This window comes from Lissotriton helveticus, chromosome 8 (assembly GCF_964261635.1).
Source record: "Lissotriton helveticus chromosome 8, aLisHel1.1, whole genome shotgun sequence".
Classification (NCBI taxonomy): Eukaryota; Metazoa; Chordata; class Amphibia; order Caudata; family Salamandridae; genus Lissotriton; species Lissotriton helveticus.
Window position 1 is genome coordinate 434,048,800 of NC_136069.1, and position 17,844 is coordinate 434,066,643.

The 17,844-nt window shown below is 44.4% G+C and overlaps 1 protein-coding gene across 1 annotated transcript in view; it reads right to left on the bottom strand.

Annotated features, from left to right (window-relative positions):
* Window positions 1-1,489: 1,489 nt before the first annotated feature.
* TSC22D1 (TSC22 domain family member 1) overlaps window positions 1,490-17,844 on the bottom strand; it is a 394,387-nt gene continuing 378,032 nt past the window's right edge. Inside the window, exon 3 of the mRNA XM_078657305.1 lies at window positions 1,490-2,745. Within this exon, the coding sequence (XP_078513431.1) occupies window positions 2,509-2,745 (237 nt within the window). The 3' untranslated portion in view covers window positions 1,490-2,508. The remainder of the gene's footprint in view (window positions 2,746-17,844) is intronic.

Here is a 17,844-nt window from a genome sequence, read left to right on the forward strand (position 1 = left end):
AGTGTACTGCCACCACATTGCTACACATATTAAAAAGTGGCAAGCACAGTAAACCTCTGTCACTATCAAGGGCTCCCTTGGCGTGACCCTACGGGGTCCAGGGCAAGAACCTTGTCAAAGTCAGGCCAAGTCCTTCACTTATACACTAGATTAGTATGAAGCAAAATCCAAGAACTGGATATCAGATAATCGCAGTTGAACATGCAGAGCAGATACATGATTTACATCATACATGGGACATTCCTGTTCCAACACACCAAACCTCTTCACCTCCCCCAAGCCACCTGTCGAAGGTTTAAAGCAGATTCTAAACTTTAGGAGAAAAAAACTAATCTCATATTTTAGACCCTGCCTTGGATCATCTCTTTGTATCCCAAAAGCCTTCTCTGTCCCTTTGAAAATCTCGACCACTTCCCTGCTCTCCCGCAGGATTGTTCAGAAGACTCAGGGATCCAGATACTAAACACTCGCTACTTAATGAGTGCCTGTCTGCCTCTTCCCCTGCGTTTAAATGAAGACAGCCTAGAAACATGCCAAGAGAGGCTGTGCTTACAGGCCATCGTCCTTTACAAAGATAAGAAAACTGCGCTACACCCTTAGTATGAAGCCGCTCTCCAGTGAGGCTCAGCTCACCAACTTAAGACCTCTGGACTAGGCAGAGTGCTCATCACTTTCGCATCTTTGGCTGAAATTTGAGCAGTTTCCAGTGAGGTAAATGTGGCATAAAACAAATGCTATTGTTTGTTCGGTGTTGATTTTTAATACTTTTTATTACTATATTAAATTACTGGGGATTACAAGAGGGTTAATAAAATGACTGATGAGTTTAGCTGTCGATATTGACGTTATGCATCATGGCTGGATCCATGGGAACTTAAGTTAGGAGGAAAGGAGAGTTGACAGGCGAGGTTGTAGAAGCGGTGACTTACGGAATCTAAATCTTTTCAGTGTTAGCAAAGGTAGTGATCGGGCTAGTCACTTAGGCTTGAAGATGAATGAGGGATAATGGAACAAAAATAATTTGTGTGTTGCCTCAACAGGTGGCAATCAAACTTGACTGAGAGGACACCAAAACGGTTGTGTTTGGTAAGAAGCGAAAAGGATACAGTACAAAAATTTGCTAGAACCACCACAGGTAGGGAGAACAGTGGAGAGATGGAACTCAAAGATAAATAAGTGGACCATGACGTCAGCAGTGAACAACCGAGTTGTTCTACTAGTAATGCCTACGAGAACAGCTGCATGCAATGAAACATTTGCAATATAGTTCAATTAAATCTTTACTTAAGTCATCAAAATTGTTCAGTTCCTGCCAAATGGAAAACATGAATCCCTGTAAAAATGCACTTGTTGGGTTAAAAACTACAATTGCTGCTCTTTGCAGCAAGCCAAACCAAATGTAAACAAGTTCGGAAAATTCTCAAAAGTAAGGTAAGATTTTATTCAAATGTTCCCCTTCATACATAATTAAATATTTAGACACTTAATGTACCAACAATGTATGCTTTATTGAAAGTTGACAAGTGCAACAGTTAAATACATTGACGTGTTACAACTGTTTAGAGAACATGCACAACATCTGCATTTGCCATAGAGATCATATGCAAAAACCTTATTTCTTAGCAGGAATTGATCAAGTGTCTGGAGTGTTTCACTATGAACCAAAAACTTCAATTACAGAGATTGACTTCAAGATACTCAGCAGCCAGTGCAAATTCAAAAAAAAAATACACAAGTAGCACTACCCTGCCAAGTTCTAAACAGTTGTGTATGTGCATTCTTCTTTAACAGCATTAAAAAAAACTATTCAAACATTTCATTTCAGCCAATGAAACAGCTAAATTTCAATCTGTACAACCTAAATAGTAGTTACAGGTTTCTATTTTACAGAGTACTTACACTACATACACAATATACATTGGGCAAATAACCTTCATTGTAGTTTTCACAGTTCCCAACTGCAATGCGTGTCACTGGCTCTGAACGCTTGTGTGCACCTTCCCTCTGCCTACATTCGCACTTCAGGTAACGGGCATCAGCGCCTTTCACTGCCATCACCCTCTAGCTTGGTTGCTTATTTCAGTCCCAATCACATTCCTTCTCAGTGGGATTCGCTGCTCTTAGTTCAAGCCATCTCCAAACTTCCTCACTTGAAAGCACTTGTGTTAATTAGTTTCATGACTGCACGGGTGGAAAAAGACACGCAGCTGCTCCCAGAGGACTGCTTCCTCGAGAAATAATCTTAGGAGATGCAGCGGCTTCCGTCTCCTTTGCACGGTGCCAAACCCACGAAAGAACAGTTTAATTCACCACTCCAAAAAGTTAAACTCCTTCAAGCAAAAAAAAAATAAAGCGCCAAACGAGTGCCTAATACTGAATGTCGTGAGGAGCTCCTGTCGGGGTCAGGCGTCCCTGGCAGCGGGGCGTGCAGTACAACGGATGGGTGAGAGAATGCCCGCGAACGGGCGGCTCTTAGCGTGTCCTCTGTCCCAGTCTGTCTGGACCAAGCTATGCAGTGCCAGGGGGGCCCGAGGCCGGCGGTGCAGGGGGCTGAGCGGAGGATGGCGGCGAGCCCGTCTGCAGCTGGGCCTGGAACTGAGCCATCTGCTCTGGGCTCGCTAGAGTCTTCAGCAAGCTGTTCTCCTGCTCCAGCTGCGAGTTCTTCTCGATCAGCTCTTTTATTTGCTCCTTCAGAACTTCCACTTCCTCCCTCACAGCATACATCAAGTGACTTTTCACCAAATCCTTAAAAAGAAAGAACGGAAATACTGTTAATGTTCGCCAACTATCTGAGACGCTCAGTGCATACACTTGCATTTTATAACTGCTGAATGCATCGCATGAATGGGGAAGATTACAGAGATGAAGGAGCTAGAAACATTATTCAGCACGTTTTAAATGTTTATTTATAAAACAATAACTTATAACGACAATTTTTACTTTCAAAATGCTGGCACGCCAAGTGTTGTTTATTCTATCGATGCGATAACTCGTGTTTGAACTACCACTATTCCAAGACGAGCACCACCGATGTGGCAGGAGAATTGGCACACACATTCAGGAATAATAACTTTCCAGACCACCGGCTTCAATCTGACTTGCAATCAAAAGCATTTATGTGGAATAGGATGAAAGCCTCCAATATAAGCTGCGCGACAGACAATTTACTGAAAAAAGTAAAAACTGGCTACAAACCATGTGTGAAATGGATTGGCAGAGTGAAGCCGAGAACTGAACGTGCTTGCACACTGCACGAAGCCACTCGAGTATGAATGTGCGCGCTATATACACCAGATGTTGTTACTATTCAACGCAGAAGTGGAATTTCGTCCACAGAAAGCTGAGACCAAGCCAAACAAGAAGCATCTCGCCTGCATGTAATGTACCTCGATGAAGTGCGCGCATCAACAAAACAACCTGCTATATGGATTTATTAACATTTAGGTCTTGAATAATACAAATGGATTCTAAACATTTTTACTATACAACCACTGCAACGGAACATCAGGAAAAAGAAACGCCATTTCATAAGGTGGCACAGTACTTGCTGCAGTTAAGTATTAGAAGCTTTATAATTACACGATACATACACAATTAATCATCAACTTACTAATGGCAACATGCAGTCCACACGTCAAATGTAAGAGCTCTCGGAGCTCGATCTGCTATACACTTTTTAAACCAAGTATGAAGAAGCCAACAGGTTTGGCTTTTGTATGGTTCATGTGCTCAGTCACCATACTGGTACATGGAATGGTAACACTATTCGCAGATAGAGAAACCTACATAAACCCTTGCGCATAAGACATCCAGGACCACAAGACAGGCAGGGTTCTAATACCCACAAATTACTAATAAAAAGTAACCATGTGCCCAAATAGGCTGAAATAAGTAAAACCTGGCAACGGGGGAGAGGAACATAAGAGACAGATGGATCGGTCTAAGCTTCTAAATCAACATTTAACCTATGTTGAGGAAATTAAATCTGATTGGGGGGGGGGAAGCTTCTAGTACTAATCAATCCAAAACATTCTCTCAGAAAGTACTTTAGGCTTCCTTTCACATCAAAACCTTGAAACATATGGGTCCTCTGCAGTCTGATTCCATTCTCGGTCTTGGGCATATTCACACACACAATGAAGTATCTTAATGTCATACAGATCTACGCATCACACATAACATTGTCAGATCACTAAATGAGCTCTCACACGTGTTGGCACCACTGTGTCAAAGCAAAAAGGGGTTTAAACAGAAAATAACCCACAAATGAAAGTGCAGGATTAGACACGTGGGGTAATAAGATGCCCCTAGACGAACACCACTGTCTGCAAGCAACAACGTTATCAAGTTTACTTTTATGTATTAAACATATTTAATGTCCTAATTTGAAAGCCGGAAACTATTTCCTTTTTATTGCATACCAGCATTTATTTTTAGACATTTGAACCTATCTCATTACCCTCTTTATATTGTTCTGATTGTCTAAAATGTCTTGTAAAGTAAATATTATAACAGGCTATGAAAAAACTAATAAACCAATTGCTGTTGAGAATCAGCACACATGCTAAGCACAGGTTCCACCTACTACTAGGCTTAAAACAAGCATTGGCGAAGCCAATAGGTCTCGGCAATTGAGAGCTATTGGCGTGGTGGTCATTTGCCATGTCTTTTAGCCATGTGCTATGGACTGAATGTATTTGATGTGCAATTGAAATATGTGTAGTGTAAATATGTGGCATGGTGTGGAGTGTAATTATGTTGCATGGTGTGGATTTAAGTGGAGTGGCATTGCGTGGAGTGGCATGTAATGTAGTTGAATTATATGGCATGATGTTGAATTCTATTGTGTGGAGTGCAATTATGTGGCATAATGTGAAACTCTGTGGTGTGGATTGGATGTATGTGGTGTAGAGGAATTTATGGTTTGCAACACAATCAAGAGTCTTATTCATCTTGTCAAGAAGTGCTGACAGCCGGGAAATTATCAAATTGATGTTGGTCCACAAACCTGGTCAAATGTGTGGATATGTACCTTCATATTTATATATTTTGCTTCCTCAGCAGAGATTCTTTTAAAAAAATGTTTTTTTATAAATCTCCCTACGTTACTCATCCTTTTCCTCTTTCAAAATACCAGTATCAAATATCAGTCGAAAACAGTGGCTTCTTAAGTATCATCAACACAGTTATTTAAACAAACCAGTTTTAACAGGCTGGGTTGCGTATTAATATTTTTTGTAGTCATAGGATATACAGTCTGTGCCAAGTTTTGCTGTTTACAATACATGGTGAAGTCGGGGAGCTGGTAAACCCAACCTTCCTCCAGCGGTGGTCGGGGGAAATGGCAAAACAAAAGCGCCGGCAAAAAAAAAAAGAAAAGAAGTAAACGCCCACTTCCGAATGACGATGAAAAAGGGGCGGGACTTAAAAAAAGAGGCAGAAACGCCCATGGATCGCATCAAGGCGGGGAAAATAGTAATTGACACATTTCTTCCAATGGCTAGCCTCTATTTACGAAGCTAGCCAATGGAAGAGAGAAACGTGTTAAAGCACCACTGTTAAAGTCATGAAATTTCGGCTCCGCCCACTGCTTACGCAGTGCGACGGTAGCCTCAACCTAAAAAAATCGCATGAGAGGATTTCCTTCTACAAATGTCTTCAAGGTAAACACTGATGCGTATTATGTCACTCCTGAAGAAATTATACCTAAACTCTTCCACAGACACGCCATTGACCTCTGGACTCTACTAGACACCATCTCTCCAGACGTCGCCTTCCTAACAGAAACATGGATGAACGCTTCCTCCGCCCCAGACATCACCATTGCCATCCCTGAAGACTATAAGATCACTCGCAAGGACCGTACCGGCACAGGAGGAGGAATCGCTATCGTCCATAAGAAATCAATCCGCATCTCAACCAGCTCTGACGCCAACATCACCAACTCCGAACACCTTCACTTCCAGATCCACATCGACCCCAAGACCACACTCAGAGGCACCCTCCTCTACAGACCACCAGGACCCCGCGCAAAATTTAGTGAAGACATCACGGACTTCATCACTCCCCACGCGCTCCCCTCCAAAGAATACATCCTTCTGGGAGACCTCAACTTTCACCTTGAAAAGCTCAACGACCACAACACCACCACCCTCCTGGACAACCTCACCAACCTCGGACTTAAACAACTGGTCACTTCCCCCACCCACATCGCAGGTCACACACTCGACCCCATCTTCACCTCCAGCAATCATGTCTCCTTCAGCCACACTACGGACCTCCTCTGGACGGACCACAGCTGCGTTCACTTCACCTACAACAAGCCAAAACCCATCAACCACCTCCAACCAACTCTACAAAGAAACTGGAACAAAATCACCTTCGACCAGATCTCCTCATCGCTCCTTCAAAACACCCCAGCCCACTCTTCTAACCCAGACCAAGCCGCCGCCAACTTCACCCTATGGTTATCCAACACCGCCGACACCTTAGCTCCACTGAAAAAACATCAAAGCAAACCTGGCAACAAGAAGGCCTCATGGTTCAACGATGATCTTAAGAAATCCAAGAAACTCTGCCGCTCCCTTGAAAAGACCTGGAAAAAAGACCCAACCACTAGCACCAAGGACGCCTTCAAAAACGCTACCCGCACTCACCATCAACTAATCCGAAAGGCCAAGAAAACAGCATTCAAGGATCGACTTGACAACAACGCCCACAACAGCAAGGAACTTTTCAACATCGTCAAGGAATTTTCCAATCCCTCGGCCAACTCCAACGACATCACCCCCTCTCAAGCCCTCTGCGACTCCCTAGCCTCATTCTTCCACAACAAGGTTGCTGACATCCACAACAGCTTCGACAACCAACCCGAAGACCAACCCACCCAACCATATGCTGAACACTCACCCCCCGCGAACACCCTTAACGACTGGAACCCAATCTCCACTGAGGACACCATCCGCATGATGAACTCCATCCACTCAGGATCCCCCACAGACCCCTGCCCTCACCACATCTTCAACAAAGCTGACTCCGTCATAGCACCGCACCTCCGACACGTCATCAACTGCTCCCTCAACTCCGCAACCTTCCCGGAAAACTGGAAACACGCTGAACTCACCGCCCTTCTGAAAAAACCCACAGCGGACCCCACCGAACTCAAAAATTACCGCCCCATTTCGCTCCTTCCATTCCCGGCCAAAGTAATCGAGAAAGCTGTCAACAATCAGCTCGCCGCTTTCCTCGAAGCCAACAAATCCCTCAACTCCTCACAATCTGGCTTCCGAGCAAAACACAGCACTGAGACCGCCCTCATCGCAGCAACAGACGACATTCGAACTCTACTGGACAATGGAGACACAGTCGCACTCATCCTCCTCAACCTCTCTGCAGCCTTCGACACAGTATGCCACAGCACCCTTTTACAACACCTCAGTAACATCGGAATACAAGGAAAAGCACTTGAATGGATCACCTCGTTCCTCACCGGAAGAACGCAGAGAGTCCGCCTTCCACCATTCAAGTCCGAGGCCACTGAAGTAATCTGCGGCGTACCCCAAGGGTCCTCACTCAGCCCCACCCTCTTCAACGTATACATGAGCCCCCTCGCGGCCATCGCACGCCAACACAACCTCAACATCATCTCCTACGCAGACGACACTCAACTAATCCTTTCCCTCACCAATGACCCCAACACAGCCAAAACTAACCTACACGAAGGAATGAAAGAAGTTGCCGAATGGATGAAACAAAGCCGTCTGAAACTGAACTCAGACAAAACAGAAGTCCTCATCTTAGGCACATCCCCCTCTGCATGGGACGACTCTTGGTGGCCGGAAGCCCTTGGAAAAGCACCCATCCCGACAGACCAGGCACGGAACCTAGGCGTCATCCTGGATTCTTCACTCTCAATGAACAGACAAGTCAGCGCCGTATCCTCATCCTGCTTCAACATTCTCCGCATGCTCAAAAAAACTTTTCGTTGGATCCCCACCGAAACGAGGAAAACAGTCACCCATGCTCTGGTCACGAGCCGACTGGACTACGGAAACACCCTCTACGCAGGTACTACCGCTAAACTCCAGAAGAAACTCCAACGAATCCAAAACGCCTCAGCCAGGATTATATTAGACATACCGCGCAACGAACACATCTCCGGTCACCTGAAAAACCTCCACTGGCTACCCGTCAATAAGAGAATCACTTTCCGACTGCTAACCCACGCACACAAATCACTCTACGACATCGGACCAGAATGCCTTAACTCACGACTGTCCTTCTACACCCCCTCCCGCCAACTACGTTCTTCCAGCCAAGCCCTCGCTACTGTACCTCGCATCAACAAGACCACCATGGGAGGCAGATCCTACTCATACCTAGCTGCTAAAACATGGAACTCACTCCCCGCTTACCTTCGCCTTACCCAGAACCACCTAGCATTCAGAAAACAACTTAAAACGTGGATATTTGACAAGTAATCCTCCTCCCCTTTCTAAGCGCCTTGAGACCCTCTGGGTATGTAGTGCGCTATATAAATTATCTGACTTGACTTGACTTCCATCACTCACCTAAATCGCAAATGATGCATTTTCACATAATACACTGGAGTCCCTTATTTCTAAACCCTAGAAAGAATCTTACAACAACTCAGTGCCTTGAATAGCATTCATAAAGTTGAGCGTAACAAGTACTGTCAAAACAAACACGCTTGGCTTTTGCATCGTAACTGAACTCACAGGCACTTAAAATATAGATGCACTTTTACACAAATCAGCATACAGGCAAGCCTATTCAAGCAGTCAATCACATAAGCAGGCACACATTATCACAGACCAAGAGTCAAACCGGTATGGGCTGAAAGAGCCAGAAGTCGAAGGAGAGTATTACTGATGCGCCCAGGGGACAATTGTGATGGAAGGTATGTAGTTAATGGAGTAGAAGACAAAATCTAACTTGACAATAGTCACAAACACTGCAAATTGCACATTAAGTTATTGCACCTTATGCAGTTGTGTTAAAAGAGAAAACAGCCCCACCCCACACACACAAAAAAGCTTCCTTGACACGTTAGCTGGGATCAAACAGTCCGCCTGTCTTGAGGCCCACTGAGATTATATGGAAATATTTTTGAAGAGGTGGGTTGTAAATGCTGTCTTGAACATTGAAAAGAATTGAACAGTTCTAATGTCATATAGCAGGTCATTCACTAAGGTGGGGTGGAGAGAAGGATTTGGAATCTGGAAACAGAGAGACGCTTATCTTTGCTGGCCAATCATAGGTTACAGCAAGAAAGGGTGTCCAATAAGTTAAAAGGGGGAAGTGGCATTGATGTTTTTAAATAAGGTAAGAAGTTTATATTTAGATCCAGTTTTTAAAGGGAGCCAGTAAAACTTTTGGAATTTGTTAAAAGTGGATGATGAAGTACCGTTTTCACGTACTTGCATTTAACCGGTATTCATAATTCACTCAACAAACAATAGATTCCATGCAATTAAATCATTCCAAGGTATGTGGGGAAAGAAAATAGAAGGGGCTCCATAAAACTAAATGCATGTTAGTCAATGAGATGTGCGACTCAAATGGTTTCTATGCAGATCACATCTCTGTTCTACATGTAGTCAGCCTATGAAAACAACAAATGCTGTAGCAAAAATACAGTGAACAAACTTAACTATGCCTGAAGTTTGGCACGGACCACAAATAATTGAAAAGCCAGTAACTTCACTTCTTGCATAAAAGCCGATAGAAGTTTACTCAAACAAGATGAAATGATTTTTAATCAATTAATTGATTCACCTCTTTGCATTTTGAAGCTCTACTACAAAGAGCTTTACAGAATAAACACAATATTGCATCCTCAAAAGGCTCCAAAGGATTATTTCATACAAACATTAACTCGATATAACCAACCTCGAAAGTGGAAATGGCGGAACCTTAATTATATGAGGAAGGCTTTTAGAACATGGGCAAAACGTATATTACGTAGTACTACTACTTTGTAGACCCCCCCCCCCCAAAAAAAAGAGCAAAAACCTCATGTCGCCTCATAAGAAAGTATTTGACGAATGCACTAAAAGAGTACTAGAATGCTTTCACACTGAATGAGGAGGATGTTTTCTTGACAGAATTCGTCATCCACAGCAAATTCGGGAAGAATATGCCAATACACGTCAGCCAAGGCAAAGAAATACACCTCAGTGAGAAAAGATATTAATGAAACACAAACGTATCCAGAATTAATGTGTGGCACTAGACGATGTGCTCGGACCCAAGCTCTAAGTCAGGGGAAGACCAAGATACTTTCTACAGTAATGTGTAAAAGCACAACATAAAGAAGAAGCTGACAACTGGAGCACTGTGTAGCACTGTTTGATATCAAAGTTTGTTGGGTCTCCTCACAGGCACATCTATTGAGGACCTCAGAATGGAAAAACTTAAACAAAATACAATTTTCCAACAAACAATTAGATGACGGAAGCTTTATACAAAGACTGTAAATAAATAAGTATAAAATACCAAGATCAAACTTCAAAACCGGTATTACAGGTAATTTGTATTACAGGTAATTTGTATTCTTTCAGGTCTTAATTTCATACTTAAATTACATGCATTATAAGAAAAAAAACATGGGCTGATCTTCAGCTACCAACATCGCAGATTTCAACAACCCGTAAGTTGGTCAAAAGAACTGCTGCATTCTCGCTGGGACGATGGGGCCTGGTAAAATCAGGGAAGTGGTGGGTGGGGTAGTGGGGGGGGTCATTGGAACCAACTGATTAAGTAAAATGCCCAGGCAGATACCCTTCTAATCTTGCTTCGATTACAGACTCAAGGGTTTAGATTTGGTCCAAACCTATGGTAAAGCTCTTTCTGGTGGATACACTAACCGCAGGTTACTCACCTTTAGCATACTCGCCATACTGGGTACAAATGTTTTTCATAGCAGCACTCTTGATAGCACTGTGCAGCTCCAGTTAGCTTTCTTCCACTAAAGAGGTGCCACATATAAGCCCCACCCCTGCACACTATCGTCAGTTTTTTCCTTAACTCTTTATCCATCCTCAGATGCAGAGCACAAAAAAAAAACTGAAGGTATCAATGAGCAGATCTCAAATTTTTAGTTACCTTCTTAGATGGGGGAAAGGTCACTTCACAGAATTGGGAGTGGAAGGGCAGCGAGGAATCTGCTTTCAGAGCATCCACCGAAAAGAACATTACCAAATGTAATAACTTGTTCTTCTGATGGATACTTATCAGCTTCGTCACCTTTAGAGTAGATATCGAAGTACCTTCCAAGGTGGACGGTGGGCTCAGAACAAAAAGTCCTGCGGGACCGAGCTTGCAAAATGCCCTTCACGTTACACCTGGTCGTCAAGGCCGTATTGTTAAGTGGCAATATGCACCGACACCCACATCATGGCCTGGTAGATGTCAAGAACAGGCATTACACATGTCAACGCAGTGGTGGTAGCCTTGTCCCTGGAGGAATGGGTCCTCAGTCCTTTCAGAAGCAATTTTTAGTCAATGCTTAGCCGATCTTAATGCAAAGGACTATTCACCTTGACAAGTCCGTTTCTGTACTGCCTGACCTTTCTTTGCCTCAGGGAACACCACAAGAAAACGGATCATCTACCCAATGCTCTTTGGTGCGATCAATGTAAAAAGTTAAAACTCTTTTGGGGTCCATTTGATTGAGTCGCCCCTCCTCTTTCAGAGGTGAGGCAGGGCAAAGAACGTTGGAGCGGTAATGGATTGCCAATGTCAACAAGGAGTCACTACTTTCGGGAAGAGGGCTGCCCTGGTCCTCAGAGCCGGCTTGTAAGGAAAAAGGTAGTTGTAGGCCCAGGACCTAAGAAGCATTTCTAATTACCACAGTAAAAGAGGCAATCTTTTGTTGGCAGCCAAAGGGTAAAATCAACCCTGCAACAGAGGGAGTATCATGCCTATTGGCCCCTAGTAAATGCACGTACAAACTGTCATCATAATGTGGGGGATAATTGTCCCCATCCTCATTATAATCTTTGAGTGGGGGTAAACTTTAATCAGAATCAGAAACAAAAAGCTGATATGCCTCGGAGGACAGGTCCAAGGTAGTGGGAGTGTATGGCCAGTCAGGCAATACAGGAACTGGGAGTACTAGAGTGGAGACTGAGCATGACCTTGGTTGGGGGTAGAGACGAATTTGGTTTGGGGTCTGACACCAGAATTGGAAGCAGATTCACCTCTGGTGCTCGCAACATTGAGATGGTGACAATGATAGAGGGACTAGAACTGGCATTGGAGCAAGGATAGAAGTATGCACGAGTAGTTGCAGATCCAGACAGGTTCCAGGTGCTCAGGCGGCACAGAGGACAACTCAACTGTCGGTAACCAGCCACTTTAGCTCGAAGAGACCCGAAGGCGCACCAGGAACCGCCAGATGAGTGGCAAAAATACACAGCATGGCATCTTCGAAGGCCTCGGCCTGCTGCTGTGACATCAGTGGACTAGGAACTTGTGTATCCTCTTCTATTCGAACTTCAACTGCAAAGAAGACCTGTAGCAGTATCGGCCTGATGAGTGGAAACAGGTCTGCGCACTAGACTTGGAGCAGGGGTTGCGTGAGGTCCATGACTTCTTTCGATGCCCAGAGGCATACAGCTTTGCTTCATGGTCCCCATTCGCCTTTGGTCGTCCTGAACCCAAACACCAAAGAGAAACCTTGCACGGGCCAGTTACTAACATCTGTTTTCAACAGTCACTGCATAGATGACCCCTGTAGTTTTAGATTGCCTGCATACGTTAAACATTTGACTAACGAAATATTAATGCTGATACATTTTTAAATGTAATTAACAAATAATGATTTTACAATATAGGTGTAAATGGAGCCTGGATATGTCCAGCAGAAAATCCACGTTCCTTGCTGCTCGCAAAGAGTTTAAATGTCCATTTTTCCCAACCTTGTGAGTAGATAAATGTGCCATGGCTTAAAGAGAAATATTGTGCGGCTGGTCATCTACGAACAATCAAAGTAGTACTGTGTGAGAAAGTGCCATCTTTCTTGCATGGTATGCCCCCACTTTTTGCTGAATTGCAGATGTGCTTTGACTGAGTGTGCCCTGGGATCCTGCCAACCAGGTGCCCAGGGCCTGTGTTCCTTCCCTAAAACTGTGTTGAAACCAAAACCCAATTGGCCACCTGTCAGCCCCTGGTAAATGGTACCCTACGTACCCAGGGCATTGTGACCAGAGAAGACCCCTAAGGGCTGCAGCACTTATTGTGCCATCCTTAGGGGCCCTGTACCCGGACACACACACACAATGCCTTTGCAGGCTGTGTGTCTTGGTGCAGAACTAAACAAAGAGTCGACATGGCACACATCCCTGTGTGCCATGCCCACAAACACACTGCCCTGGCATCCAGTCAGCCCTCTAGCTGGGAGCACTATGCCAGTGGTGTGGGCACAGTTGCATGAGCCCTGTGCCCCTACAGTACCCAGGGCCATTCCTGGGCACTAAGTGCAGTGCTGCTATTAAGAGTATATGTGCTGGGAGGTTGTCATTACAAACTCCACAGCACCATGATGGCTTCACTGAAGACTGAGAAGTTTGATAAACTTCTCAGCACATTAAACCCACACTGATGCCAGTGTGGGATTTAATGCCAAATGCATGACAGAGGGCAACTTAGTGTTGCCCCCTGAACCTTAACTACAATCCACGTCTTGTCTGAGAGGCTGCCACACAGCAGACATGTTGCTGGACCCCTGGGTAGAACGCCATCCGCTCTTCTGGGCCTGCAACAATGCACGTCCTGGGCGAGGTGCTAGGTCTCCTCCCCCCAGGATGGGCAGGGGAAGCTTCAAAGGCATGCCTCCATGCCACCTTTGTGAGCTTCTCCAGACCACTTGCTGTACCCAGCAACTGGCCCCCACCCGTTCTGACCTCCACTCTGGTGGGAAGACTGTCGGAAAACCCTACGTGAGGAAAGGGGTTTGCCAGCCTGTGCCAACTCCACCCCTCAGGTGGGAAAGACTAGGTGAAGCACACCTCTGGGCTCCGGCCATCTTGGGGAGCCATGCCCAATCAGAGGAAGGCTCCTGCCCCCAATCCCACAGGAGAGGAGTGGGATAGGGGGTGTACTCACCCCAGGACAGGGACCTATTGGTCCCCTACCTGTAACACCCCTACATTTAGTATTTAGGGGCACCCTGAAGCTTCCTTCCTCAGATCCTGATTTGAAAACAAGATAAAGAAGAAGACTACCTGCCATGCAGCTGCTAACAAGAGGACGACACCAACTGACTTTGGCCCCAATCCTACAGGACTGTTGATCCTTGAACATGCTCCTGCTAAATCCCGGCGTCTCCTGCGGGCAGCAACCTTTAAAACCCCGGAGGACCTGCCTGCCTTGAACATCTCAAAGACTGGGACTCCCATGAGCAGTGGTTCTGCTCAAACAGCAACACCCCTGGTGCCAGCCAGGAACTCCAAATCCAGCCCACTCTGCACCCGCTGAGCCCGGCCTGTGCCCAAGTGGACAAAGACCCTGAGGACGTCCCCCCGGCGATTGTGACCTGAAATCCAGTGCCCAAGGACCCACCTGGATGACGCCTGCAGTCTCACAACAGGAGACCCCTCCAACCGCGACCAGTAGAGGGTAAGATTTCCCGACGTCAAAGACACCCCTGCACCCGGTGCCCCCCGGCCCCCTGTGCCCAACTCCTGGGTGTCTACCTATCCTCCAAGATCCCAACTTAACCCTCAAAGTGTTGGTCGCTCCTGAAGAATCTCCGTCCCCGAGCTTGCAGCCTTTGTTAACCTTCCAAGATCTCCATTGACTAATATTGTGCGCCCGGCGGCTCAAACGCGCCCGGCGGCTCAAACGCACCCAGCCGCCCAAGTGGCCCTGGTAGTTCAACCTTTGTCCTAATCCACTTCCCCATTTGCCCTGAACAAGTGACCAGGAGCCTAGCTCCCACAGCCGTGTGGCCTCCTAGCCAGCAGCCACCAACCGCAGGCCCCCTGCCTCTCATTGGATAACATTGGGCCTAACTACCTCTGCACCCGGCTGCCCCTGTGCCGCTGAGGGTGTACCAACTGTACCTACCTGACCCTGGGAGACCCCGGAGTCTATACCCAGAACCTTAACTCTGCCAGTCGAGAACTTACCCCCAAGACGATAACTCACCTTTCTTCCATAGGGTAACATTGACTGGTTTCACTTGGAAATTCTTTTAAGTGTGAAGTTTTTAAACTTTAAAATATTCATCTAAAATCAGCCGAACAACGAATTCTGATTTACTCACCTGTTATCAGGAGAACCCAGTGCTGCATCTTTTAGCCCAGTACTGACCCTGAAAAGTAACTTTAACTGTACTTACCAGTAACTTGTATTTCCTTCCATAGAAACCCATTGTCTGGTTTTCACCAGAAACGTTTCTAAGTGTCGATTTTCACAAACTACAAATATTCCATAAAAATCGCCTGTATGACTTAATTGCATTCTTTCAACTGTTTACAGGAGATGCACCAGTGCTGGATCCAGGATCCACCACTGAGTAAGAAAAAGTAACGATAACTACTTACCTGTGAAGTGAATTTCCTCCCATAGGATAACATTGGTGATTCCATGTGAAAAAGTTTTTACTTGTCAACTTTTAAAATAAAATCATATTCCTTAAAAATCACTACTGTAACCAAAACGCTTTAACTCAACTGTTTACAGGAGATGTCCCAGGACTGAATCCAGGATCCAGTCCTGTGGTTAGAAAAGTAATCCATAAAGTAACTAATTGCATTTAGCTAGAAATTCCCATTGAGCTCAATGTTGCATTGTGTTTGAAATTGTGTTGCCCATTGCAACAACTAACTACTGTACTTAAAAAGACTATTGCCTATTTGCAAAGTATTTGAACTAAAGTAATTCATTCTGATAAAGTATATTTTGATACCTTGCTGGTTCTAAAATAAAACTACTATATATTTTGATACAAAACAATTGGCCTAGAGTTCAGTTTTTGAGTGTGTGAGACCATTTGCTGACTGAGTGTGTACAACAAATGCTTTACACTGTCCTCTGATACTGCCTTACTGCTCGGCCAAGTTAACACTTTAGAGAGTAAGGTTAAATCAAACTTTAGCCTCTGCCAAACCTCTGGGGACTGTGGACACTTTACACACTGTACCTTACTTTGGCCCAGTATAAACAGACCCACTTTCTTACATATATTCTAAAGGCAGCAGCCACAATCAATGCTAGTAAATACTTAAGTGTGGAAGTTCCCCACCAATAAAAATCACCAGCTGGAGAATTGTATTTAATATGTGGTTTAGGGTCTTGCAGTTTCATAGTAGTACTTCTCATAACAAGCAGTTATGACTGGAGTAACACCTGTCCAACTTGGTCCCAGAACAATTAGGTTTAGGGAAGGAAGAGCATAAAGTAACTAATGCTACTAACGTACTGAAATAGGCATTTCTAATGAGAGACTCAAGCAAAAACTTGCACTGAAGTTTCGGTAGTGCCACGTTTTTTGCTGCTGTGAAAAGACTGATTAGAGCAGATACCTCTGGAGAAAATTATTCTGGAATACATAAAGTCACCTTAAGAACTCTTGCGCATGAGTGCAAGATATTGCCATGGTGACATTCCACCCATCACTTAGATGGTAACTGGGGCCATGTAGGACCGGTGGGAATAGTACATTTTCTATTGTCACTAAAGTAGTTACATGTATCAAATTGAGGCTTGTCTGTACACATAATACTGTTTGCAGGGATGTGGAAGGTGCTACCTTCAACAGTAAATCCCCAACATGTGAAGTGCATGATCTTGCTGCTTGCGATGCTTCCTTAAAGGTTCACTAACTAGGTAAATCAAGATTAGAGCATGGATGTAACCGGTATACTTAAAACACAAAGCAGGACAAATGTGCAATAATACCTGTATAGCCAACTTCAACCAAGGAGAGTGAATGTCAACCTGGTATTGCTGATCTGGCATGTGCTTAAAAAAACAGATGGTTTTCTCACGTACCATATAAAAGCGTGCATCCTACAAATTCGTTTTGGAATATAAGTCCCTGCTGTGATTACATAAATGCTACTTGCGCCATCAGCTTCTTGCATTTGTTTGTTAATGTGACCAGCCTGAGAAAAGCTGAGATGAAACAAAAACGTGTTCCCCATCACAAGAAATTTAAAGAAAAAACACTGCAAGGTTACTCATCTTTATAAGTAACATATTTAATACATGACAAAAATACAACGCTATATTCCAGGTGTTGTAACGTTAGATCGGAGAACATATTCCATTACCCCGGAACTGCGCTGAATAATCAAGTTTAAAAAAAGGAAAAAGAAAACTTCAGGGCTAATGCACAGAATGGTAATGCCAATATTATGGGTGTAAATGACACTACTTCGAGTAAACTATGTAACTAGTGCAGGTCGCATAAAAAGAGTAGTATCTGCTTGCCACTGCACTACCTATTTTTATTTAACAAAGGTCCTAGGTTTTTAAGTAATACTTAGAGAAATAATTTACACAGGCTCGAGATAAAGGCTGTGTTTTTCTTCTTCAATGTCCAGCCGGACCTAGAAGCGTTTATTTGGAAAGCAATTTTTAGTATAGGCAGAATAGGGCGAGACAAGTCGCACATTGGTAACTGGGCACAAGCCTGTACCTAGTCAGAAGAAAACAATACAAGGGAAAAAGAAAAAGAAAAAGAGTTTACAGGCAAACAAGGAGAGCAGGGTGGCTTATAATACAATGCAAACAATTTTTGAATAAGCACAAACCCACAGTAACTGCCGTGAAAATTGTAAATCATGAAACGAGCAGTACTGCAAAACAGTC